Raw genomic sequence first — 27,187 nt, forward strand, 5'->3', positions numbered from 1 at the left:
GGTCCATTCGCACCAGAACCTCTCGCCATAAGAACAGTTTCTTCCCCTCTGCTGTCGGACACATGAACAATAACCGTATGACTGTTCCCACCACTAACACCCTACGCTGTGTTCACTGCATCATTCCATGTTTGGCACTGATCACCACCTGCACTCATGTATATATCATGTATATATCTATCTACTTAGCACTTTTAATTCTTATTCTTATTTTTATTTTCATGTCTATTTAAGCGTAATTTATGACAGTATGTTTGCACTGAAGCACCGCAGCAATTTCCTAATGTTGTAAACCTGCTCAACATTTGGCAATAAAACCCTTTCTGATTCTGATTCTGATGCTTTTACACTTTAGGACCCTCGAGACCTCTGCTGCTCAGCCGTCCTGATCGCTGCCTCCACTTTAACCAGAGGCTGTAACCTCTGATCATTTCACCTGCACCGGCAGTAACACTCTTCTCCAGAACCAAACGTGCCATAAACCCATCACAGCTTCATCATCAGCTCAGTCTCAGCAACATGCAGACGACCGAGCAGCAGAAACTCTGCAGGGAACGTCTGAAGTCTGTTCTTCAGTTTTCCCAGCTCACTGTTTATTGAACATGAGACAGAAAAATAATTTCACCTTTAATGTGAAACTTTTATCGCCTGTGACATGTTTGCAGGAAGTTTACATGCTGTGATTTAGTGTCACATCCATAAATATCACACAAGGTAAAAACTACAAGTCCCAGCATCCTCTGTGTTTAGGGAGGAGCAGTGAAAGTGAAAGTGTTGATCCTCCGTTCAGAGCAGCAGGAGGAGGAAGGTGGAGCTGAGGCAGGTGAGTGTTAACATGAATATGTTTCTTCTTATGACATAAAATAATTCCACGCTGTTCGTGTCTGTGGGTGAAACGTGAGGCCGGTCGGCTCCTCTGAGCGCTGGTTTACTGTAAGTAGAGAGGAAGTGAGTTTAGCTGAGAGAGCAGGAGGAGAGTGAGAGCTGTGCTGAGGCAGGTGAGTGTTAACACCGCTCTGACATTACTGTGTCTCTGTGGCGGGAACAACAGGCTCCGTCAGTGGAGGCAAAAATAATCAGACTTTGGTTTTTCAAAGGAAACTACTTTATGTTGGGAGAAGCCGCGCGCTCATTGGATAACGACTTGTCAATCTCAAGTTATTAGCCAATGAGCGCGCAGGTTCACAGTAAGACCCGCCCTTATCACGACAAAAAAAATGGCGACAGAAACTCCTTTCAGGCTGACTTTAAACTGTTTGAGCCACTTCCTGTTCTCAGTCCCGGCGTCCTGATCACCGAGGTTTCTGTTGCTCTGATAGCTGATATTGATTATATCGGTAAACAGGCTGTAGGCAGAAACATCAGGTCTGATCTGAAAATCCCTTCAGAAACAAACTTTAAGAGTTTTATGTCCGTGTGAGGCCGCACGCTGATTGGATAACCACCTGTCAGTCTCAAGTTATTAGCCAATGAGCGCGCAGATTCACAGTAAGACCTTAACACAGCATTTTTTTTTAAAACTAAAACATCGACAGTGAAACTGTAACGTGTCCTGTGATCTATAAACACTCTGTGATGAATAATCTGAAGTCATTTTGAGCCTGACAGTAGTTTCCTGTCACAGAGCAGAAGCTGCAGGCAGTTTTTGGCACCTTTATATTTAATTTATTCCAAAATAAATCAATAAAGGTAGAAAAGAACTCTCAGTGACATTAAAAATCTATTTTTAAAGACAGATGTGACCAAGTGCAACAAATATAAGATGAGATGTTTACAGATATTTGAAGTATTGATCATATGTAGAACACAGAGCAGGTCCAATAACAGAGTCATCCTGCTCACAAACAGCAGTTTGGTTTCATGAGCTCACTTCCTGCAGTGATCCTCAGCTTCTCTCCAAAGGAGCCGTAACATGTGGGCTCCTCACCATGATGATGATCCCAAACACACGGAGTTCCTTCATCCACCTGATCATGTACTTATTAAATAATGTGATGGTTTTGGTGTTTTTTAAAGACTTTGAGCCTCTAAAATAACTGGTTTGGACTTTAGGGCCAAAGCTCCAACATTAGAAAGCCGTCAGTGTGATGCTTCCAGTACAACAGCACCTCTGAGTGTGTGTGTTTACCTCTCAGACTAACTCCACCCTGACATCAAGAAGATGGAGGAAGAGGACGGAGCAGCATCCAGCTGTGTATCTGTGAGGAGTGACTGGTCCAGAGACAGACCTCCAGAGTTCAGTCATGAACCTGCAGCAACAATGTTCTTCAATCATGGAGCTCAGCTGACCATGTAAGAGAGCTGCTGACTCAGAGTTCAAAGGTTGTTTCTATAAATGTTCTGCCAGTGACATCATAACTTAACCTAACACTGGTCTGTGTATGAAGTATCATTTAGTGGCAGTTGTTAAAGTTGTATAATGATGATGCTAGTTTGGGGTGTATTTTCCTGCTGATGCAAATGCATCTACTTTGCCCTTTGTCTGGTGCTTTGGACAAAGACGTCCAATGAAACTCAGAACAACACAGTTTGCACCACCAGCAGGCAGAGGAAGTGGCTGACATCCAGAAATCCTACCAGTGGCTGAACAAAGCTGGACTGAAAGACAGCACAGAGGCACTAATCATGGCAGCACAGGAACAAGCTCCGAGCACAAGACCCATAGAGCCCGGGGTCTACATGGCTCTTTTTGGGGGGGTTGTGTTGTATTAATAGTGACTTTGTTTCTTTGGACCTGACCAAAATATGTTGTTTTTCAGTTCAGTTGCAACATTGACTAACACTAATGCAGGGGTCGGCAACCTGCGGCTCTTTAGTCCTTACAGTGCGGCTCCTCGTGGTTTGGGAAAATAAATTAGAAGTATTTAGCTGAAGTGTATTTTATTTATGTTCTTTTTTAACTTCTAGTTCTAAATTGGAAGATTATTGTGATATTGAAATAAAAAAATAAAATTATATTTTATTATTTTTTGATCGTTCAAATAAGCGTCACACTCGTGGAAGCCGGTGTACCCGCCGAAACGCCGTGCATTTATCGAGACTTTCAGCCCCAGGTAGGCCAGTTATGGATCTTCGGATCCACATTATGTCAGCAGCTGTTCTCCACCGTGAACTATGTTAAAAACAAACACCGCTCACGCCTCACAGACGACAGCTTACAGTCCTGTAAAGATGAAAGTGACTTCGTACAGCCCCGACCTGCAGACGCTGTGCGCAGAGGTTCAGGAGCAGAAGTCCCGTTGTAAACATATCACGGCAGACCCGACGATGTTTGCATGAACACGCTTTTCAGCATCTCTTTAATGACCGCTTTTCACACACGGTTGCTGTACGCACACAGCCAGCTGTAGCTTTGCAGCTCACAGCCCGACACACACCAACACAACAGCACAGACGTTAAGGCGGCGAGGCGTGATTGCGGGTGCCGCTCAGGTGCGTCCGCCTCCCCTGCAGCGGCGCTGCAGACCACGCCCCGCCACACACATTAACCAGGTAAAATACATATTTAGGCAGAATTTTGCAAATATCTATTTTTCATCTTTCAGCAGCATAGAGCTTTTTTTCCAATTATTTTTTAAAAGTCAGGTCAAGGCTCCAAAAGCCCAAAGGAGATATAAGGGTGGCGGTTCACAGCAGTTTTTGTTTGCTACATCATTTTAGTTCAGCTGGGTGTCTTTCCTTTTGTTATATTTCTGTAAGAGTTCAAATGTGTTCATTACATAAATAACATGTAATTTTCTCTGTAGCACTTCATGGATTTCATAAGCAACACACCTTAGTTGTTCATACAAAGCATAAAGGTAAAAAACAGTATATACAGTGTTATCTTCATTCTAGATGTCAAAAAGTATTTGTGGCTCCCAGTGTTTTCTTTTGCGTGGAAACTGGCTCCAAATGGCTCTTTGGGTCCTGAAGGTTGCTGACCCCTGACCTAATGGTATATTTTTTTTAGCTGGATCGTTCTATAAAAACATGAATCAAATCTGAGAAAAGTTTCCACCTGACCTGTTGAATGTTATTGAAGCCAGAAGTTTGCCTTCATACTGTGTTTCTTGCATGCCTTTTGTGGTGTACTAATTGATGTGAAATGAATGCAATGTGGTTGTGTTTGCAGAGGTCAGAGGTCACAGTCTCCAGCATCCAGCTGTGTGTCTATGAGGAGTGACCGGTCCAAAAACAGACCTCCAGTCTTCAGTCATGAACCTGCAGCAACAACGTTCTTCAATCATGGAGCTCAGCTGACCATGTAAGAGAGCTGCTGACTCATTTACGGGTGTTTGAAATTCTGTGACCACTTTGTAATTTTAGTTTATATTTTAAAAGTGTTTTTATTTGTAGTTGCCTGTATTTTTATTACACTGTGTGTAACGTGGTGGTTTGTGCTGTTTGGGATTGTTTTGGTGTATTTGTGTCAGAACATCAGATAAATGATTTCATCACATTTTAAAAGAAAGTATCAGGATAATAATCTGAACTGAGTCATCAGAAATAGAAAGATGGTCTCAACAGGCCACTGAGCTGATCTCCAAAGAAATGCAGAAGATTGAAGAGTCCGAGGCTGTTTATTTGTCACAGGCATCGTCATACACGTACAACACAGTGAAATGTGCTGAGCTGCTCCTGTGACTGGACAAAACATTAGAAACAATCATTAAATGAAATAATGAAACATTGTGCAGATGTAATGTTAAAGTGCTTTGTGCCACATTAGCACAGCATGTACTGACAGAGCAGTGCAAGCAGAACAAAGCAAATGAGCAAAGTGATGTAAACAGAGTAACTGAACAGAGTGAGCGGAGTAATATCAGCAGTAATGAAGCAGCAGGATCAGTGTAGCAGCGTGTGACGTCATAATGAATCAGGTATGATCTGAAATATGACAGCGAGACAAGAACATGATGTAAGGTCCTGTTTAAACCCTGATGGTGATGCTATGAGGGGAGCATGTTCTGATTTAGGACTTGGATGGTCTGAGGATAGAAGCTCCTCTCTGTTTGTGTCCTGATGGTGCAGAAGCTTCTGCCTGATTGGCTCTGTGATGAAGGCTTTTACTGTGGAGTTTGTAGGCTGATCACTCTGTGTTTAATAAGACAGGCAGGAACAGCAAAGGAAACTTGGATTCTGAACTCAAACACAAGTTTCTCCACTTTGACTTTTCTCTGTGACCATCAGAGCTTCTGCACAGTGTCATCAAATCTGGATGTTTGTCACTGACAGTCAATGATTTTAGTGATAAAGAAATGTGTTCACAGAGGGAGGAAGAGGAAGAGGAGTGGTGTCTGTGAGGAGGAGCAGCTGTCTTGCTGTGCTTTGTGTCAGGACGTCCTGAAGGATCCAGTCTCTACCAGCTGTGGACACTGGTTCTGCAGACAGTGCATCTCCTCATACTGGGACCAGTCTGCTTCATCAGGAGACTGGTCCTGTCCCCAGTGTGGAGAAAGATCCAGAAGCAGAGCTGGACTGCAGACAGCCAGTCAGAACAGCTGTGTACAAAGTAAGACTGAACATCTGTCTGCTGATGGACTCATTTCTGAAAACTGGACTTCTTGTTATTGTTCAGACATTGAAGAGTTTTCTTTCTGTTTTTCTTTCTTTCAGCAGATGTTGGTCTGCAGGAGGTTTTAGATGAACATAAGATCAGTCTGAGGAGGAGATGTGAACGTGTGACTGAAGGAAGCGATGAAACAGGAAGTAGAACCCTCCTCAACAGGATCTACACTGAGCTCTACATCACAGAGGGACAGAGTGAAGAGGTTCATAGCCAACATGAGGTGAGGCAGCTGGAGACAGCTTCCAAGATGGACGCCCTCCATGACACTCCAATCAGGTGCCAGGACATCTTTAAAGCCTTACCTGACCAACAGAGACCCATCAGAGTGGTTCTGACCAACGGCGTGGCTGGTGTTGGAAAAACCTTCTCAGTGCAGAAGTTCACTCTGGACTGGGCAGAGGGCTTGGAGAACCAACATGTCAGTGTGGTGGTTCTGCTTTCATTCAGGGAGCTGAACCTGATCAGAGATGAGCAGTACAGTCTTCTGGAGCTGCTCCATGTTTTCCATCCAACATTACAGAAGGTCACAGCAGAGAAGCTGGCTGTCTCTCAGCTTTTGTTCATCTTTGACGGCCTGGATGAAAGCAGACTTTCATTGGATTTCACCAACAGGAAGCTGCTGTCTGATGTCACACAGAAGTCATCAGTCAGCCAGCTGCTGACAAACCTCATCCAGGGGAATCTGCTTCCCTCGGCTCTCGTCTGGATAACTTCCCGACCTGCAGCAGCCAATCAGATCCCTCCTACATGTGTTGACAGGCTAACAGAAGTACGAGGCTTCACTGACGCCCAGAAGGAGGAGTACTTCAGGAGGAGATTCAGTGATGAAGAGCTGTCCAGCAGAATCATCTCCCACATGAAGACATCCAGGAGCCTCCACATCATGTGTAGAATCCCAGTCTTCTGCTGGATCACTGCTACAGTTCTGGAGCACATGTTGACTACAGAGCAGAGAGGAGAGCTGCCCAAGACCCTGACTGACATGTACTCACACTTCCTGCTGGTTCAGACAAAGAGGAAGAAGAACAAGTACCACGAGGGACATGAGACGAGTCCACAGGAGCTGACGGAGGCTGACAGGGAAGTTCTTCTGAAGCTGGGGAGGCTGGCGTTTGAACATCTGGAGAAAGGAAACATCATGTTCTACCAAGAAGACCTGGAGCAGTGTGGTCTGGATGTGACAGAGGCCTCGGTGTACTCAGGAGTTTGTACAGAGATCTTCAAAAGAGAGTGTGTGATCTTCCAGAAACCAGTCTACTGCTTTGTTCATCTGAGCATCCAGGAGTTTCTGGCTGCAGTCTACATGTTCCACTGTTTCACCAACAGGAAGTCAGAGGTGCTGAAGGACTTTTTGGGAAAAAAATACAAAGAGTCATCTCTGGATGATTTCCTTAAACGAGCCATGGAGAAATCCCTCCAGAGTAAAAATGGCCACCTGGACTTGTTTGTCCGCTTCCTTCATGGCCTCTGTCTGGAGTCCAACCAGAGACTCTTAGGTCTGCTGGGTCAGACAGAGAACAGTCCAGAAACCATCCAGAGAGTCATCAAGAACCTGAAGAATAACAAGAAGTTTAAATCCTCTCCTGACAGAAGCATCAACATCTTCCACTGTCTGATGGAGATGAACGACCTCTCAGTACATCAGGAGATCCAAGAGTTCCTGAAGTCAAAGAAAAGGTCAAAGGACCTCACTATGATCCACTGCTCAGCTCTGGCCTTCATGCTGCAGATGTCAGAGGAGGTTCTGGATGAGTTTGACCTGCAGAAGTACAAAGCTTCAAAGGAGGGACGACTGAGACTGATTCCAGCTGTGAGGAACTGCAGAAAGGCTCGGTGAGTCCAGATGTGATCATTACATCATTGATCAGTGTCGGTTAATAGTTTAATGTTTAAATTAAAAACACAGTCCTTGGTTATAAAGTGCTTTACAAACACCAACATTACGGCTAACAGCTGGATTCTCCTGTTTCAGTGCAGCTAGCCAAACAACAAAGAGCCACTTGCTGCTAAAGACAGAGTGAAAGTGGATGGTATATCCTCCATTCTTCATGTAAAACACATGCAATGAATTGTAATGCACCATCTGTGTTTACCTTCATGCAGTTTTCTCTTTATGGTGGACTTGGATATTTAAATGTTTACCTCCTGGAGAGTCTTGTTCACTTGATTAGTTTTTGTGAAGGGGATTCTCCTCACCCCGTCTCCAAGGGAGACACCAGCTACCCTTCAGAGAAAATTTATTTGCCCCACTTGTAACCACGATCTGGTTCTTCCCGTCACTGCCCACAGCTTGTGACCATAGGTGAGGGCAGGGACGTAGATCGACTGGTAAATTTAGAGCTTTGCTGTCACGCTCAGCTCTCTCTCTCTTCACCACGACAGACCAGTACAGCGTCCACCTCACTGTTACCGCAGCAACAGTCTGTCTGTTGATTCCTGCTCCCCTCCCCCTTCTTTACTCAACCCTGAGATACTCAGACTCCTCCACCTGGGGCAGGAACTTGTCTCTGACCCAGAGTGGGCACTCCACCCTTTCCCAGCTGAGGACCATGATGCTGATCCTCATTCACACGGCTTCACACTCTGCTGAGAACAGCTCCACTGTGAGCTGGAGGCCATCACCTGATGAAGCCAACAGAACCACATCCTCTGTAAAAACAGAGACGAGACTCTGACCTTATATTCCACTTGTGTGGTGTCAGAGGTCAGCTAATACCTAATATGGTAATCCTGAGCTAACAGGAAAGGGAAATGCAGTGAAGAAATGGATTTTCAAATGAGGAGTGGAATCACCATTTTAAATGTACAAAGTAAATCTTTGATTTTATTTTTTAAAAGATTTTAAAATCATTTTAAAAATTGGAATTCAAAAATGTTTTTTAAAATGAAATAAATGTACTCATGTTTTATTGCACAATTTATTAATGAAGCATGAAATGTATTTTGATGTGTTTTGACTCTTCTGATCCTCCATAATATTGAGATTGTATAGAAGTTTTCAACATTTGCAGATTTAGGATTATACTGTACACTATTATTAGCATAGTATGTAACACATGGGGACACTAAAGCAGTCGCGCCAGAATGTCCTCTAAAAAGAAAGCTTCTTTAAAATACAAGCGAGTCAGACACCGAGGGCACAGAGATGAAGCAGGTCTGATCAGGAACAGTTTATTACTGGGCCAGGGAGCACAAATAAAAACACCCTTAAAATGTACGTGATACAAGGTTGTCAATTTAGTAAAACTAAATAAAACAATCCTAGAACCCGTAAAACTACCATTTTCTATATTCACTAACAAACCCCTGCTATAATTATGCCACATGTTCATTATGGGTCCATCAGCAGGCCAGGAATTCCGGCTTTAGAGCAGAGTCCACGCCAGCCCCGTCTTCGGCAGACAAGCAAGAGCCTCCCATCTTGTCCTTCCACTGGCCCATCATATCCCAGCCCAGCTTGCGTTCTGCACCCGAATCCATCATGCGACCACCGCCACAGCTCCCCTTGCATCAGTGTCCTGTAAAATAACAGATAGTAAACCTGCTGCCAATCACACGCGTTGTCTCCTACTGTTGCCGTTCCATGAGGTCAGGACTGGGTCGCCGTGTCACGCTGGCCATCTAGCATTAGCCTTCCAGTCTTGGGCTTCTCTCCTTCAGTGCTCAGCTAGCCTGCTTTTAAAAGGTCTTTACACAGCTGACACACCCATGCCTCAGCAGGTGGTCCCTATCAGCTAATTTGTCCCATGTGTAGCCAGTCCACAGTGGATTAAAAACTATGTCACATAAAACACTAAAGCCCATGCAATAGAAACAGAATAAAACAATGCAAATAAAACGTCACTCATAAATAAACACTAAAAATCTGAATAAAAACAATATACAAGATAAATACAAATTTCCACTGTGTGACATCCCCCCCATATTTTAACTGTGACAGTCCCTGTCACAACATTCAGGTGTTCTGTCCAGGAGGGTGGCTGAACAACACTTGGCCTTGCTGGCTACTGTGTCTCTGGTAGTCCCTTCTTTACACATAACACATGAAACATCAGCAATAATCTGCTACCAACGAGTTCCTTTGAATGCATCCTAGAAAAGTTACAGCATAGGTAAGTTATACAGTCCAATTGCCACATCCAGGTAACCTGCTGTTCTTCCATTTCGTGACCACATAGCATAGCTAATGTATGGGATTATCAGAACACTGACTCCTCTCAGCTCAGCTCCTCTGATATCCCTTGTGGATGAACACTACTCATGAATACTCACGTGGCAATAAAACGTCTTTTCTGTACACCCCTTGCTCACAACCCTCAACAAGGGTAGCTGATTTAAACACTTAGCATTCTATCATCTATATCTGTACCCCAGGTACTGAACACTGCTCCCAAACTTGTATCCTGTCGACAAACGCCAAAATTATGTAGCCGCTAAGACTGGTGGACCTAAATCTTCACCTCCAAGTCCGTTCACATACAAGAGGAAGGGGAGCAAGCGGGTCAGCGCTCAGGGCACAGAAACTAAGCTGGCTTTGAACACACACCATTTATTTCCATAAAAAACACAGCCAGAATCACAAATACAAGTTAAAATCCCCCGTATACAATAAAAAGAGTGTTCTCAATGCGCTAAAAACCCTGCCGGCAGAAATAACTATACACTATTAAAACAAAGCTAAAAAAATGTTTTCCATATGCTAAAATTACCCTCCCACAGTCCCATAATCCCACAGTACAGCCACACGCGGGCGAATGTGCCTTATCTGAAACAGGAGAGGAATTTCTCTTCCGGGATGGAAACCACGCCGGCCAGAAGAACAAGGAGGGGGCTCCTGTCGCAGACCTGTCTCCTGACAGCGCGTCGCCGCACAGTCTCGCCCCACTCCACACCTGCACACGGCCTCCCTCGTAGCACCGTCAGATGCAGGCAGAGGGGCATCCCTGCCCTGTTGTGAATTGAGGGCCATCGCCACCCACTGTTGCTGTTCCTGCAGTTGGGACTGGATCGCCGAACGACTCGCGGCGCCCCACAGTCAGGCAGCAGTTCCTTCAACACACGTGCGGGCTTACACGCGTTCCTTTTTCTCCTGCTCACCTTTCGTGCGTCGCTCCTCTTGTCTCTGCGCTCACCATCCCCTTTAACAGGTCAATCTGGCAGCTGATAGGCCACCTTGGGGAACGCCCCCATCTGTTTAGTCCTCAGTGGATTAAAGGAATATGGTACAACAACATTAACACACATAATATAAGTATGAGGATAAAACCATGCAATATAAATATCACAATAAAATCATGCAAATAAAATCAACACTATGTACCAATACACAGATTGATAAAACATAAAAACACAAATTTCCACTGTGTGACAAGTATACTACTATACTAATAACAGTGTATAGTATACTATTGTACTATACACTATTATTAACATAGTATATTTTAACAGGGAATCTTGATCATGTTACATTTGACTTCTGTTGAGCTTCTTGAATTGTCACCTTCAGTTCCTTTCCTTTACTCTTCCAGTGTCTTTGGTTTAAATGTATTTACCCTGATAACTGCATATGAAACAGTTCACCTCTTGTCACTCACTATTATCTGTTTGCCATAAAAGTGTTGGTGATGTGTTGGGAGAATCATTATTTTCAGTCTCTTCTTATAAACATAGTGAGGCAAAGATGTGGGTCGTGGTCCCTGATAATCAGACGTGTCTGTGTTCTGTTACATGTGACGTTAGAGAGGTTTTAGTGGAGATAAAAACAGGACCAATATCACTCGTGACTGCTTTCCTGTCTTCACAGTGTGTTTACTGTTGGAGCTCGTCCTCCTGTTGCATCTGTCACAGCTGTTACGCTCCTCTGTGACTCCTCCTCTGTCTGCTGTCACACTGCAGGAGTTTTTGGTCATGGCGTGTGAATAACTGCCGAGGTCGGCTAGGACGACGCCACCACTCGTTGTCAGACCCTGTCACGCTGTCTGTTTTCATCTTTAGCCGAGGTTATTAAGAACTTCAAAATGAAACCAGTCTCTGTTTTCAGTCTCCGCCCTCTTTTGCAGCTTTGAGCCAGGTTGTAACACCTGTTAAAGTCACCACCTGTTGTGACCGGGGAGTGAGATGAGTGTGAGAAAGATGAAAACAACGTCTCATTCTGACTAGTTACTGGGAACTGATGTGTGATGATGCAATAACAAAGATGACTGTTTCTATGATTTTCTGTTTTATTAATTGTTTTTATTGATGATAAGGACAGGCAGAGGAGATTGGATGGATTTACTTTGTTTTATTATTTTGCACTGAAATGGAGTCCAGTGTACAGTCCTTGGTGTTGCACATTTTAATATGTTTTAGCTGAGACTGTAGTGGGCACTCTTTAAATGTCGGGTCAGTTTGTCACGTTAGAGCCTATTTGTGCCTGTTAGTGCTGCGATGACTTCAGACCGAGCTGACTGAGGGGTCTAAGCTCATGATGCCACCAGCAACACCCGGGTCATGCTGCAGAGTTTTCAAACCCGACATAATTTACTCAGGTTATATCAGGTGATCTAAGAAAAGCCGCTTAGAAAGAAAAGCGAGTGCACTGCTTTAAGTTTCTTGAAGATGTTTAATCCGAACATTCAGCTTCTTCACTTCTAAAACCAAAAAGTGGAGAGTCCCAGATTTTAATCCTAGTGGGAGTGTCCCTTAAGAGGGTCGCTGACCAACTATTGATCATGTGGCTCATCACATGAGCCAAGCTGTGAAAAAGGGTGTGGGTGATTATCAGCAGCGGTTTCGAGAGATGAAACGTCTTCAAGAAACTTAAAGAAGTCACTTTTCTTTCCAGGCTCCTTAGATTACCATGACTGTATGATGAGAACCTACACAGACATATCAGGTGAAGGTTTCAGTGTTTTGGTTCAGTTTAATGTAAAAATGGAGATGAAACACATATAAAGGCTGGTTTACACCACTGAGCCCTGCTCTAAAACACTGACACAGATCTGTCTGTGAAGCTGGCTTTAACAAATAAGAGCTTAAAGTTTTAAACACATGTTTAGCGCCGAACTGTCCACTTTACTGTCTGTAGCAGGAAGTGGCTGTTTGGCACTGAAACGGGAGAATCCAGCTGTTAGCCGTGATGTTGTGTTTGTAAAGCTCTTCATAAACGAGGACTGTGGAGGAGGAGAGCCTGTGTGAGTCAGGTGGTTCACCGGCCGAGTGTATCAGCGGCAGAAACAGCTGATCAGCGCCGTTTTATGCAGTAAAATAATCTTTCTGTTCCCAAACACATCCACACAGTTTACAACATAACAGCCCACTACATGCACATCACACCACAAACATGCATAAACCTGAACATAAAATATGTCCTGTACCTGTGTGATCTCTTTAAGTAACTCACAGAATATCAACACTAACGCCACAAGTTTGTTGGTATTTTAACATTTTAACCATTGATTTTGAATTAAAACCAACAGTTAAAATATTTTTGCACCAGAGGAAAGAGCAGCAGAAATATTAAGACAGATAAATCATTCTGTCTTCAGTCTCCATGAACAGCATCAACATCCTCTGGTGAAATTTCTCTTTCCTCCTTAAAATATATTAAATGTCAGTTTAATTCCAGATTAATGGTTAAAACATGTATGTCACATATGAACATCAGGAAATAAAGAAAAGTGACTGATTCAGTTCCATATATGCTCCAGGGAGGCGTTAAGGTTCATTGAAATTGTTCAGTTATTAAAGTTTAATCTGAGCCGAGCTGACTTCCTCAGGAACAAATAAACACCGAGATAAACTTCACCTTACAGATATAATCTAAATGAATCATATCCAATCTCAGAGAGTTGACAGTCAGCTGTGTGCTGGGAGACATGTCTGTCTGCAGTGTATGAGCTCTGACTGCTCTCCAAAAATGTCGGAGTGAATACATTAATATTAAAAGTGTAGCTGGTGACACAGAAACAGAGGATTTAAGAAGTTTAAGTGTAGGTCGGGTCCACACATGTCCAAACACCTGTGCGTAGGCCTGCTTGTTACTCAGAAACGAACACTAATAAAATGGCCATAAGGCCAAAGCAATGGTTTTGACTGGTGTTGACCCCGCCCCCACCCTGAGTGTGGATGCTGAGAGAAGGGCCAGCTGTGAATATGAGGCTGTGGGAGCAGATGGAGAGAGAGTATGTCGGGGTATCCCAGTACAAGCTTTACTGGGGTCAGAAATTAGACAGACTCCAGTTCCTTTGTTTGATTTATCTAGTTTGATGTTAGGAAAGAGATTCATGAGATGGAAAAACCTCCCAGTCTACTGAGATTCAGAAATGATTTGTACACATGGAAACTCCCTGAGTGGGAACAAAGAGTGTCCTGTCAGGAAGAGCATTTGGAATATGGATGTTGAGGATGTGACAGTGCCTGAAATCCTGCTGCTGTTCTGAACCATAGTTTCTGATCTGAAGGTCAAACAGAGTCATGATGGTTGTTTCTATTTGTTCCTTTTTAGTTTAGTTCCCCTGAAATCAGATGTGATATCAGCAGCTCTGAGTTCATTCATCATTATTGTCCAGTGATGAGATTTCTGCTCCGTTTGGTGACAGTCAGCAGATTTTTCCTGAGTGTGGACGTGAACAGTCGTACCTGACAGCAGCAGGTAGCAAACAGAGATCGTCTTTCCAGCTGGAACTCTTCACTGAGCTGAACTCATTCAAAATGTTCTAGATTCAAGACAGGAAACAGTCCAAATGTGTGTCTTCACTCTGACTCTGGATCAGATCTCAGTGACAGACTGTGGACATTATGGAAGCCTAAATGTGACACCATCTTCCTCCTTCATCTGCAGATTAAAGCCAAACAAAGATTCTCATTAAAAGTCTGCAGGTCTGAGAGAGACTCAATCGTTGTGTCATGTCAAACACAGTAAGAGGAGCTGAAGCACAGATGTGAAGAGCAGATGTTCATCAGATTATGACCTCACTCTGTTTTGTCTTCATATACATTCAGTCTGTGTTTATAATGCAGACTTTCTGCTTTTATAATGACACATTTTGTATTTTCTATGATCACAGACTGGCTGACTGTGGACTCTCAGGGACTCATTGTGAAGTTGTGGCCTCGGCTCTGAAGTCCATCCCCTCCCATCTGACAGAACTGGACATGAGTGAGAACAAGCTGCAGGATTCAGCAGTGAAGCTTCTGTGTGCTGGACTGGAGAGTCCAAACTGTCGACTGGAGACTCTGAGGTGAGTTCACTGACTGCAGCTGTTGTTGTTTTTCTATATTTCTGATCTTTGATATTTGAAACGTTCTTTAGTTCCTAAATGTTCAGGATGTGTCTGAAGACAAATGTGAAGAAGTTTGAGTGCTTTCAGAAATGTTGTGTCTTTCCAAACGACTGAACAACAGTTTTCCTCTTGGCTCCAAATAGAAGTGACAGACTTGAGCAGGGTTCATTTAAAGGCTGACAGAAGTGGAGTGGTGACGGGGAGATGTTTGTCTGGACAGCTTTTCAGCCTCCACAGGTTCATGTTGTGCTCCATCAGTCAGTGAAGATGAAGTCAGTACTGGTGAGGCTGTAGAGTGTGTGATGGATGTGAATGAGGCTGTTGGAGATCTGATGATAGCAGATAAAAACAGGCTGCAGAGACTTTGAGCTTGTGTGGAAACAGACAGAGAAAAGAAAGACATGAATGTCAAAGCTAATAAAGGTGAAGTTAGGAGCTGTGATGATGTTCATGTATCAGAAGCTGATCGGGCTGCTACAGAGACGACCCACACAGCTGCTGTGGTGAGGTTTGTGTTAAAGCAGAGGAACACAGGCCCAAACATGACAGCAAAGCAGGTTTCAGGCTCTGTGAGAGGATTTCAAACAGAAGCTGGAGAAGAGAAAGGACTACAGAAAGAAGGCAGCTGAGACCAGTCCAAGTGTTTCCATGGAGCCCAGTCTAACATTCATTTATACACTAACGTACAGAAGTGAACGGGAAAATGAATCCATAGTTTCAAATGTAGAAATAGTTCTCAGTTCATTTACAGAGTTTAATACAGTTCATGAGGAAATGTTCAAAACAGCAGCTGAGAAGAAATCTGCTTCACAAAGTTGGATCCAATTCCAATAGTTTGTGATGCACTTGAACGCAGCGTGAGCAGTTCACTGCCTAACCCCACAGAGACTGTCAGTCTTGACTTTTCTTTATTTCTATTGGCTGTCAGTGAGATTTCAGAGCAATCAGAGACTGTGGGTCTGTGTATGAAGTATAATTCATGTGCAGTTGTTGAAGTTGTAGAATGAGAAATGGCAGTTTGGGGTATTTCCTGCTTTCATTGTCCTGCTTGAAAATGTTTATTGACGTGTGAATTCATTCTTCAACGCTCGATTCTGCCTGAACAACGTGAAAACTTTGCTTATTTTTGTGTAACACAATTCAACGCACTGAAGCATCGACTTCTTTCATTATTACACAACAGCAGACTGGTGTCTAATAAACAGTGAATGATGCAGAAACAGATGTTTGAAGCTGTTCTTGGAGTACACTGAGAGAGAGAGAGCTGTGCAGGCAGGAACAGCCAAAGTCAGAGAGAATTCATGAGCATATTTATCAAACGTGAAGCAGAGTTTGGATCTTCTTTTGCTGCTGCTTCACTCAGTTTTGGTTGGAGACAGATGAAACCTGCAGCTTCAGGATCTGTGAGCTGTCCACTTTCAGCCCCGACGGCGTGTCCGTGTACGTGCCGTCGAGTGAACGATCCACGCTCTGTGTTTCCATCTTTGTGTGTTTAGCTGCTCTCATTTACTGTTTTATCTGTTTGCTGCTTGTTGAAATAGTTTGTGAGCTTTAACCTGAGATTCTGGCAAAATACATTTATATTAAACATCGATTCAGGATTGAATGAATCAACATCGTTTTATTCAAATTAAAACCATTTAAATGGGAACATGAATTTTTTACAGCCGCCTCTAATGCTGGGTAATGTCAGCTGGTCCATGTGCAGCTGGCTGTGAGGCTCAGGGAGCGTCTACAAAGTGCAACACTGAAAGAACATCATCCATAAATATTGAGTAAGAACTGGACTCTCATACAGCGAGACTCAAATGCCTTTAAACATCAGCTTATCCTGCTGATCCAAGTCCAACACTGAGTTTGTAAAAACATGTTTGTCAATCATTTTGTTTGGTTTCTGAGGAAAAAGATTCAATAACTTGCTGCTAATACACAACATTTCATCATATTTCCTCATAACCCTCTTTTGTCTGACCATTTGATCCCATTTGAATTTGCAATAAAGGATCCACAGAGTTTGGTGACAATAATGACAGTAGATGTTTGTGTGAAAGTGCTGGAAGCAAATGAGTGTGTGATGTTCTTTCAGTGTTGCACTTTGTAGACGCTCCCTGAGCACTGGTCTCACAGCCAGCTGCACATAGAGACCAGTGTTGTTAGTCCAGGTCAGAAGATGACTTGTTGGAATGAAAATGAGCTTGTAGTTTGTCTGCTTTAATAATGTGACTGGAAAAAGGTGTTGGACTTCAAATATGTCCATTTCTGTCACACTTCACCTTTAAAAGTGAAGCCATGTGGTTCCTGGAAGGAAAAACACGACTTTTTCAAGTCTTTGTCCTGTTTTTATGAGACATGTACGACTTTAATGTTCTTTTTTTTTTAACTCAATTTTTATTATAATTTACAACATTGCAACTTGTGCTTGTCGATGTTCACAAGTAGGACAGTTACAGGAACTGCAATGCAGAAATGTAGGTTAAAATAAGAACTGCAATTAGGAAGCACAAAACAAAACCCAAGCAAAACAAAACCCAAGCAAGCAAGCAAACAAACAGACAACAACAAAAACAAAAAGAAAACAAAACAAAAACTTTATGTAATATTAAATAACTTGTGACAAACTTAGCCGTAAATGGACAAAACGAAACAGACCTATGCTAAATTATTGAAACAGTAAAGCATGTATGGGTCGCCAACGCTCAGTAAACAATTCTCTCTGAATCCGCAGAGCAGATGTTATTTCCTCCATCTGGTAAATTTCTCTTGCTTTATCAATCCACATATTATATGAAGGTGGGTCAAGATTCAGCCATTTAATAGTGATACACTTTAGTGCTGCTGTAAGATTCTTAAGAGATACGTTTTATTGTTTCCCGCAAAACCCTTTGGTAAGACTCCTAAAATGGCTAACTGTTGGTCTTTTGTTAATGGTTGTTGGAAAACTGTACTGAGAACTTTAAATATGTCATTCCAAAGTGAGCAGATTTTTGGGCATGACCAGAATATATGTGAGTGGGTTCCTAAATAAGTACCACAATTTCGCCAGCAGGTGTCAGGATTTGTAGGCTTCATTTTGGCAATTATCTCTGGGGTTCTAAAATATCTCATGACCACCTTCCATTTAAATTCTCTCCACAGCCCAGAATTAGTCACCAGATGGGCTTCACCGAACACCTCTTCCCAGGTGTCCTCTGAGATTTGAGTGCCAGTCTCAGCTTCCCACCTTGCCTTAATATCCAAAGTTGCATTTGTATTGAAACTCATAAATGCGTTATAAAAATGACTGATTAATTTTGGGGAGGAATTACTTTGAAATGTTTTTAGAAATATTTCCTCAATGGGTGAGGGCTCCAAAACTTGCCTCCATTCTTTATGTTTTGTCAAAAAGCTTCTTAGCTGCAGAAATCTAAAAAAGTCAGAAGAAGGAAGCCGAAACTGACCTCAACTGTTCAAATGAGCTCAGGTGCCCATTCCTCACAACATGACAAAGTTTATGAAGCCTGCTATGTGACCATGCTCTGAAGCCAGAGTCTTCCACAATAGGAGAAAAACCCTGCAGGGAGGAGAGCCTTGATAACATTGAAATTTCTTTTGGAAGACCAAATGATTGTTTGATTCTACGCCAAATCTTCAGTGTGACCCTCGTCCGTTCCCCCATATGCACATTTTTAATTGAAATGTTAGAACAAAGCAGGGATTCCAATGATCTTTCGCACATTGTCTTCTCAATGTTTAGCCACTGAGTTTCAGACAAATCCCGCACCCATACAGTCAGGGGTCTCATCTGAGCTGCCCAGAAATAATATTTCAGGTTTGGAACAGCCAATCCCCCCTGCAGCTTTGACAGTTTTAATCTTTGGAACTTGATCATCCCTCATGTGTATTTAGTCTCTGTGTTTCATGTCTCTGTGTCGCGTCATCTGTGTTCCCACCCTCCATATTTTCATGCCCAGTCTTTTGTATTCTTAGCCATAGCTTTCTGTGTCTTCATGATTTATTATAGTATTAGTTCCCCAGTTTAGTTCTCTTCACTGTGATTCTGCCTTGTTTGATGTCTTCAGCCGAAATAAAGGCTCGCTTTTCGTTCAAAACTCAGTTTCATGTCTGCGCCAGTGTCTGCGCCTGAGTCCTCCACACACTCTCCATACGGTCAGCCACTGTGACCGTGACACTAAACTACATGCTGTGTGCAGCCACTCTCCTGAGCCTGTATTATATACACAGCGGTTACAATGACAAACTGAATACAATCTCATATCTACAAAACAGGCTGAGTCAAAGTTGCAGCTACGCTTATGAACATGGAGAAAAAACAGGCGAGTTATCAGCTCACCAGCTACGACTAAGAACAGCTAACCAACTATCCTTGAGCTCTACAATGACCAGGGAATAAGGTCTACAGACAACCAAACTATCCTTGAGATCCACAATGATTTCAATAAGGTGTTTGATATTCCCTCCTTGGGAGAAGATGCGATCGCTAGTCTGGAGGAACCTGTCTCTAATGTTGAAATTGAAACGGCCGTACGGAGCATGCAGTCTGGAAAATCTGCTGCCCCGACGGGTATCCATCTGATTTTTTCATAAAGTTTTCTGACCGACTGAATTCACTGTTAAAATCAACTTTTGAAGAATCCTTCCTCTCACAGTCGTTGCCTCCAACAATGCATCAAGCAGTGATGTGTTTAATTGTAAAACAGGAAAAAGACCATTTAGATTGTCGTTCATGTCGTTTAATATCTTTGTTCAACACAGACACCAAGATCCTGGCTCAAGTGTTGGCCCGTCGCTTACACAAGTATTTGTCCTCCATTATTTCACCAGACGGGTTTTATTAGGCACTCTTTTTTTGAACATTAGAGCTCTATTAAATATCATTTATACCCATGTTAAAGGTGATACATTGGAAACTGTCATTTGGCTTGACGCAGAAAAGGCGTTGGATCGGGTGAGATGGGATTTTTTTTTATACGCTTAAACAATGTGTCTTTAATTTTGTATCTTGGATAAAAGTATTGTATTGCTCCCCTCTAACAGCTGTCCAGACTAACAATAATCTGCCCCCCAGGACAGGGATGCCCTCTGTCTCCTTTTTGCCATTGAACCGCTAGCTGTTGCTCTGAGACAATGTGTTGGTGTTGAGGGAAAACATCGAGGGGGTATCGAACATGAAGTCTCTCTTTATGCCGACGACATGATTTTATTTATTTCCAACCCATCGAACAGCCTCCACAAACTTTTGGATAGACTTACAATAATAATAATAATAATACGTTTTATTTATAGGCGCCTTTAAGAGCCTCAAGGTCACCTTAATGCATACTTAAGGAATTTGGGACAATTTCTGGATATAAAGTGAATTTTGGGAAGAGCGAGGCAAAGTCTATCTGTACGACAACTGGGGAGTTTTGTGTATTTTAGCCCCTTTTAAACCCAGCTATAACAAGTTTAAGTACTCGGGCATCTGGGTGACAAGAAAACCACAAAGACTTGTATAAAACTATCTTCCTTTATTGTCGAAGCTTAAAGAGGATTTTGGAAAATGTGAGTTTTGCCTCTTTATATTTATGGTGGGGATGCAGAACAAGGAGCAAAGATGAATGTGATGCTGAATCAGCAGAAGACTTGGACTCATTTGATTCCAGCTTTGATATCATTGATTTCAATATGTCCATTTCTGTCACACTTCACCTTTAAAAGTGAAGCCATGAGGTTCCTGGAAGGAAAACACGACTTTTTCAAGTCTTTGTCCTGTTTTTATGAGAAATGTACGACTTTAATGTGAAACATTCAGAGTTTTTTCTCTTGTTGTGTTTGTTTGAAGCTGCTTCCTGTTGGCTTCAGCTGTTTGGAGTTTCCATTTTCTAAACTTCTACATTCTGAACCTTCTTCAGCTCTGAACAGATGATGAAACACTGAATGATTTCAAGCACTTTGTCTAATAAACTTACATCTTTCATTCTTTATACAGATTGAAGAGCTGTGATTTGTCAGAGATCAGCTGTGATTATCTGGCAGCAGCACTGAAGTCCAACCCCTCCCATCTGAGAGAGCTGGAGCTGAGTAATTACTCCTTCTCTTTGAATAAGAACAAGCTGCAGCATCCAGGAGTGAAGCATCTGTGTGGTTTCCTGGAGAGTCCAGGATGTAAACTTGAAACTCTGAGGTCAGTCAGCATGTTTTAGTTGTGCTGAGATGAATATGATGTGAAAGTTGTGCTGACACTAAACTGCAGACATCAGGCTGATATTATACTGATCCACACTGAGGATCTTCATGGTAAAGTCTGTTTTCTTCTTCTCTGGTTTAGTCCATTGACTGCAGCAGAACAATGTTCACATTTCAAACAGTGATACTCAACGTATGGCCCGCGGCCCACACGCGGCCTGCCCACCTTTCCTGATTCAGAGAGAGGGGACCCTGATTAACTGTGTAGCTTCTTCCTCACAGTTCTAAGTATCAGACACAACAATGAATAATCCACAGCTGACTGTCTTTAGCAGGTCAAAGGTCACGGCACACAGCAGACAGTCAGAAATATTCTAACTCTGATCATTTATCAGTTGTGACACTGTGAGACTTGATCAGAGGTGTGATCATCACAGCAGAGGCCTTTGTGTCAAAGTCACTGAGGATCAAACAGAAACACATGAAGCAGATTTTCCTCTTCTGGCTTTTTATAGCAGATAACCTTCAAAATATTCTGCAGTCGATCAAAAACTGAAGCAAACCATGAAGCAACATGTGAACATGAGCTGATGCTGCTGAAGTGAAGCAAAGTTACAGAGGTTTGATTACAGACACAGCTGAGAGTTTGTAATCTGTCATCATTTTAAAAAGTTTCCATGGAACAGCAGAAATGAGGCTTTACTGTCAGAGGCCGACAGCACTGAACACAACAGCAGACTGGTGGCTAATAAACAGTGAATGATGCAGAAACAGATGTTTGAAGCTGTTCTTGGAGTACACTGAGAGAGAGAGAGCTGTGCAGGCAGGAACAGCCAAAGTCAGAGAGAATTCATGAGCATATTGATCAAACATGAAGCAGAGTTTGGATCTTCTTTTGCTGCTGCTTCACTCAGTTTTGGTTGGAGACAGATGAAACCTGCAGCTTCAGGATCTGTGAGCTGTCCACTTTCAGCCCCGACGGCGTGTCCGTGTACGTGCCGTCGAGTGAACGATCCACGCTCTGTGTTTCCATCTTTGTGTGTTTAGCTGCTCTCATTTACTGTTTTATCTGTTTGCTGCTTGTTGAAATAGTTTGTGAGCTTTAACCTGAGATTCTGGCAAAATACATTTATATTAAACATCGATTCAGGATTGAATGAATCAACATCGTTTTATTCAAATTAAAACCATTTAAATGGGAACATGAATTTTTTACAGCCGCCTCTAATGCTGGGTAATGTCAGCTGGTCCATGTGCAGCTGGCTGTGAGGCTCAGGGAGCGTCTACAAAGTGCAACACTGAAAGAACATCATCCATAAATATTGAGTAAGAACTGGACTCTCATACAGCGAGACTCAAATGCCTTTAAACATCAGCTTATCCTGCTGATCCAAGTCCAACACTGAGTTTGTAAAAACATGTTTGTCAATCATTTTGTTTGGTTTCTGAGGAAAAAGATTCAATAACTTGCTGCTAATACACAACATTTCATCATATTTCCTCATAACCCTCTTTTGTCTGACCATTTGATCCCATTTGAATTTGCAATAAAGGATCCACAGAGTTTGGTGACAATAATGACAGTAGATGTTTGTGTGAAAGTGCTGGAAGCAAATGAGTGTGTGATGTTCTTTCAGTGTTGCACTTTGTAGACGCTCCCTGAGCACTGGTCTCACAGCCAGCTGCACATAGAGACCAGTGTTGTTAGTCCAGGTCAGAAGATGACTTGTTGGAATGAAAATGAGCTTGTAGTTTGTCTGCTTTAATAATGTGACTGGAAAAAGGTGTTGGACTTCAAATATGTCCATTTCTGTCACACTTCACCTTTAAAAGTGAAGCCATGTGGTTCCTGGAAGGAAAAACACGACTTTTTCAAGTCTTTGTCCTGTTTTTATGAGAAATGTACGACTTTAATGTGAAACATTCAGAGTTTTTTCTCTTGTTGTGTTTGTTTGAAGCTGCTTCCTGTTGGCTTCAGCTGTTTGGAGTTTCCATTTTCTAAACTTCTACATTCTGAACCTTCTTCAGCTCTGAACAGATGATGAAACACTGAATGATTTCAAGCACTTTGTCTAATAAACTTACATTTTTCATTCTTTATACAGATTGGAGAGCTGTGGTTTGTCAGAGATCAGCTGTGATTATCTGGCAGCAGCACTGAAGTCCAACCCCTCCCATCTGAGAGAGCTGGACCTGAGCTGGAACAACCTGCAGGATCCAGGAGTGAAGCATCTGTGTGGTTTCCTGGAGAGTCCAGGATGTAAACTTGAAACTCTGAGGTCAGTCAGCATGTTTTAGTTGTGCTGAGATGAATATGATGTGAAAGTTGTGCTGACACTAAACTGCAGACATCAGGCTGATATTATACTGATCCACACTGAGGATCTTCATGGTAAAGTCTGTTTTCTTCTTCTCTGGTTTAGTCCATTGACTGCAGCAGAACAATGTTCACATTTCAAACCTTCAAAGAAGAAGAAAAATCCTCCACTGGAAAATTCACTGTGAAACTCTCAAACTCTTCATTGCACCTTAAAGTCTGTCTGACACTGAAATCCAAAGCAAAATGTGCGTTTGCTTTACAGACAGCAGTCCAACACAAACATACACACATCATCCAAAACACAGTCCAACATCCAAATCTCCTCCACTGGCAGCATGAATGATGGGAAAGAGAAGGAGGAACACTCTGACATTCAGGGTTAGAATGAGTTTCATCAAGCAGACTGTGAAGATCAAAGCTGCATTAGAAAGCTTACATGAATGAATGAGTGGACAGAAGTGGACAGAGATCATCTGAAGCACTTCAAAGGCTTTAAATCAGCACATTTCTCTTTATTCTTTATCAACTCTGTTAGTTTCTCTCAGTTTTCTGTGGAATGAAGCTAACAGCAGGCTAATAAGATGCTGACCAATAGGTTTCTATTAAAGGTTGTAATTTGCATATGGAAAAAGTGCTTTGGCTCAGCAGGGATCAGCTTACAGGTAGAATACAGCTGCTGGATGGGATTAGCATGTCATAGCTATCTACCAAACTGCTAACTGGGGGATTTCAGGCCATCTATGGATCATTTTTGCTAACTGTTTATTCAGCTTAGGCTCACAGGGCTGCAGCCTGTGCCCTAGCTGTCATAGGGCAAGAGGCGTGGTCCACCTGCACAGGTGAGCAGTCCATCACAGGGCCAACAGAGAGACAGAGAAGCACTCCCTCACATCCACACCTACAGCCAATGTAGAAGCACCAATGAACCTAAGCAGCATTTCATTGGACTGTGGGGGAACATCCAACCTCCACAGAAAGGCCCAGCTGACCAACAAGCTTCAACCTACAACCTTCCTGCTCTAAGGCACTAGTGCTAACCACTTTTGCCCATTTCAGCCCAAATCCTGCATCTTCCTGTTTCTGACTCCAGGCCAGCTCCACTAACACTTTCTCATCAGACACTGCCACCTAGTGGAGGAAGTCTTAGTTCCATTTGAAGCTTCAGATTACAGTTAGTTCCTTTACAAAGAGGTGGAGGTGGTGGGGCCACAGCACCATCATCACTGAGTGCCATAGGACACTTAACCTTTGTTTCCATATGCTGGGAACTTCCTGTTGTTCCAAGGAGGACTGGAAAATGTGTGAAAATCTCCCAGTCAGTTCCTCACAGCACACTTCAATCATTTCCCTCCCACAGCATCAGGACCAGGGCTTTTTCTCTCTTTGGTCCCACTAAGAGATTTCCACACAAACACCTCATCAGTGGGACTCTCAGAGCTACCAGCCCTTTGCTACAATCACAAAGCTCTTCATTGAAATCAATGATATCAAAGCTGGAATCAAATGAGTCCAAGTCTTCTGCTGATTCAGCATCACATTCATCTTTGCTCCTTGTTCTGCATCCCCACCATGGACTTCATTCCTTTCCAAGCCAGCCTTGAGTGTCCTTTATTCAGCTCATCCTCTGCTTTACTTTTACACCTGATTTTAGCTGCTTTATCTCTCTTTCAACAGGTTTCTGTGCCTCAATCTTTTTCTTCTCTCCCTCATAACAAGACAGCTTCTTCTGCCTGAGAACATGTTGGAGTGATTTACTAATCCAGGGCTGCTTATTGGGGAAAATACTTCCTGTTTCCAAAGTAATCCCCATTTTTCCCAGAAAGAAATGTCAGTAGAAATCGATGATCTAAGTGAGAACATGAGCCTTTAAAAAGTCCCAGTGGGTGCAGTCAAAGCAGTCCCTCAGTCCCAGTATAGAGTCTTTGGTCCAGACTGGAACAACTGTGTGCCCAGTTTGAGCTCTCTTCAGTGCTGTGACCTGACAGACCCAGAGGGGCCATCACATCACATTTAGAAGCTCCCCTGATGGAGCCACAACACATGTCCAATACTTAGTCTGTCTTGTTGGACCAACTGGAAGAAATGATTCAAGGACTTAGTCACAGAACAGAGATTCAAATCTCCAAAATCCAACTGGCTGCATCAGGACATATAGTCTGAAACTCTGCACAGTTTCCTGTTTGAAGCTGCTTCCTGTTGGCTTCAGCTGTTTGGAGTTTCCATTTTCTAAACTTCTACATTCTGAACCTTCTTCAGCTCTGAACAGATGATGAAACACTGAATGATTTCAAGCACTTTGTCTAATAAACTTACATCTTTCATTCTTTATACAGATTGAAGAGATGTGGTTTGTCAAAGATCAGCTGTGATTATCTGGCAGCAGCACTGAAGTCCAACCCCTCCCATCTGAGAGAGCTGGACCTGTACTTCAACAACGTGAAGGATCCAGATGTGAAGCAGCTGTCTGATCTTCAGCAGAGTCCAGACTACAGACTGGAGACTCTGAGGTCAGTAGAGTGATGGAGTGAGTGGGTGGTGCTGTCAGCAGTATTGTACTAAACACAGTCAGTATGAAACAAAGATCCAGTGTTTCCTGTAAAGCTGCAGCTTCTCGGTGAAGCTGTGAGAGGAGAACGGTGACAGGCTTCAGGATTGGACACAAACACTTCCTGTTTCTCACCTTTATGGTCACCATAGTAACGGCTGACACGCTCTGATCAAACACTGTCAACAGCCAATCAGCTCTCTGAACAAAGCAGCACGCAGACCAATGACTGCATTGATTTCCAAGTTTAAAGCAGTGAAGAACACAGTCTGTAGGTGAGGAAGAATTTAGTGAGAGCAGATGTTTGGATGGAATTCCTCCAGTTAACAGCTGGAACCGTCCATCTGGATTGTTGGGCTTGTTGTTGGGGTTCCTACAGAGCTCAGAGTGGACACACCAAGGTTCTTCTAATGAATGAAAGTCCAAACTCAAACTAGGAGGGAAAAACATTTTCAGCAACTTCAATAAAAATCCAAAGATTAGAAAAAGTGAAGCAACAATGAGTCCTAGTACAGTCCCAGCACTGACGTCCCTGCTGCTCTTTATACTGGATGTGCTGCATCACTGACTGACAGCTGATGAAGAGTCTCTGGAAACACTCGTTTATCTCCTCTGCTCTTCCTCCTTCTCTCTGCAGGTGGTGGTGATGATGGTAAACAGGACGGTGTGTGTGCTGAGAGAGGAGCAGCTGTGTCCTGATGATCCAGAGAGGTTGAAGCAGCAGCAGCAGCTTGTGTGTAGAGACGCTCTGACTGGGCCATGTTACTGGGAGGTGGAGAGGAGAGCTTCATCCAGCAGTGACTGACAGAGGAATGAAGTGCAGATGACTGTCAGTGCTGCAGAGTGAACTGCTCTGAGAACAGCTCCACTGTCAGACACAATGTAGAGTCCAGCATCAGCCCTGTGTGTCCCTCTGGATCTGACAGAGGATCATCAGTGTATCTGGACTGCTCTGCTGCTGCTCTGTCCTTCTACAGTCTCTGCACAGTCTCTTTCTCACTCTGGAAAGATTTTACAACTTGTTGTAATTACAGAACGTTAATATAATATTCAAACATGTGATCTTCTCTTTATTTCTGAATCTTTACCAAATAAAGAAAAACCAAACTAACAAACAGAAGCTGTCGTGTCCTTTTTCACCACATCTGTGAATCTTTTCTGTGTTTTTCCTCTTTTCCTCCTTCCTGCAGCTCCATCTTCATCATTCTGTGTCCAGTATATGTGAACACGTCCAAAGCATCTGAGCCTCATGTTACCCGTTTGTGTGAGTTACGCCTGTCGTTGTGTTGTGGTGTATAAATAAGGGGCAGGAGACAGCGCTGCATCTCTGAGTTCTTTAC

The 27,187-nt window shown here is 43.0% G+C and overlaps 2 protein-coding genes across 4 annotated transcripts in view; both read left to right on the forward strand.

The window, feature by feature from the left end:
• Positions 1 to 27,187, forward strand: part of LOC146642803 (NACHT, LRR and PYD domains-containing protein 3-like) — a 325,246-nt gene that overhangs the window by 73,314 nt on the left and 224,745 nt on the right. The gene's annotated exons all lie outside the window — the stretch shown is intronic.
• LOC146642807 (protein NLRC3-like) lies at positions 1,959 to 26,958 on the forward strand. 3 transcript variants are annotated; one of them, XM_085397223.1, is made up of 6 exons: positions 1,959 to 2,262; positions 4,115 to 4,215; positions 5,417 to 5,494; positions 5,599 to 7,384; positions 14,602 to 14,775; positions 23,088 to 23,280. In XM_085397223.1, the coding sequence occupies exons 1-6, from the start codon at positions 2,162 to 2,164 to the stop codon at positions 23,278 to 23,280; spliced, it is 2,433 nt and encodes an 810-aa protein (XP_085253349.1). In that variant the 5' UTR covers positions 1,959 to 2,161. The 3 variants fall into 3 exon arrangements, with proteins under 3 accessions (XP_085253349.1, XP_085253350.1, XP_085253348.1); XM_085397222.1 differs by lacking the exons at positions 1,959 to 2,262; positions 4,115 to 4,215; positions 23,088 to 23,280 and adding exons at positions 25,636 to 25,809; positions 26,485 to 26,958 and having other exon boundaries at positions 5,036 to 5,494; XM_085397224.1 differs by lacking the exons at positions 4,115 to 4,215; positions 23,088 to 23,280 and having other exon boundaries at positions 1,959 to 2,260; positions 5,416 to 5,494; positions 14,602 to 14,779.

Source organism: Rhamphochromis longiceps, linkage group LG23 (assembly GCF_057381845.1).
Source record: "Rhamphochromis longiceps isolate RC_006_pf linkage group LG23, R_longiceps_female_GT1.1, whole genome shotgun sequence".
In the NCBI taxonomy this organism is placed as follows: Eukaryota; Metazoa; Chordata; class Actinopteri; order Cichliformes; family Cichlidae; genus Rhamphochromis; species Rhamphochromis longiceps.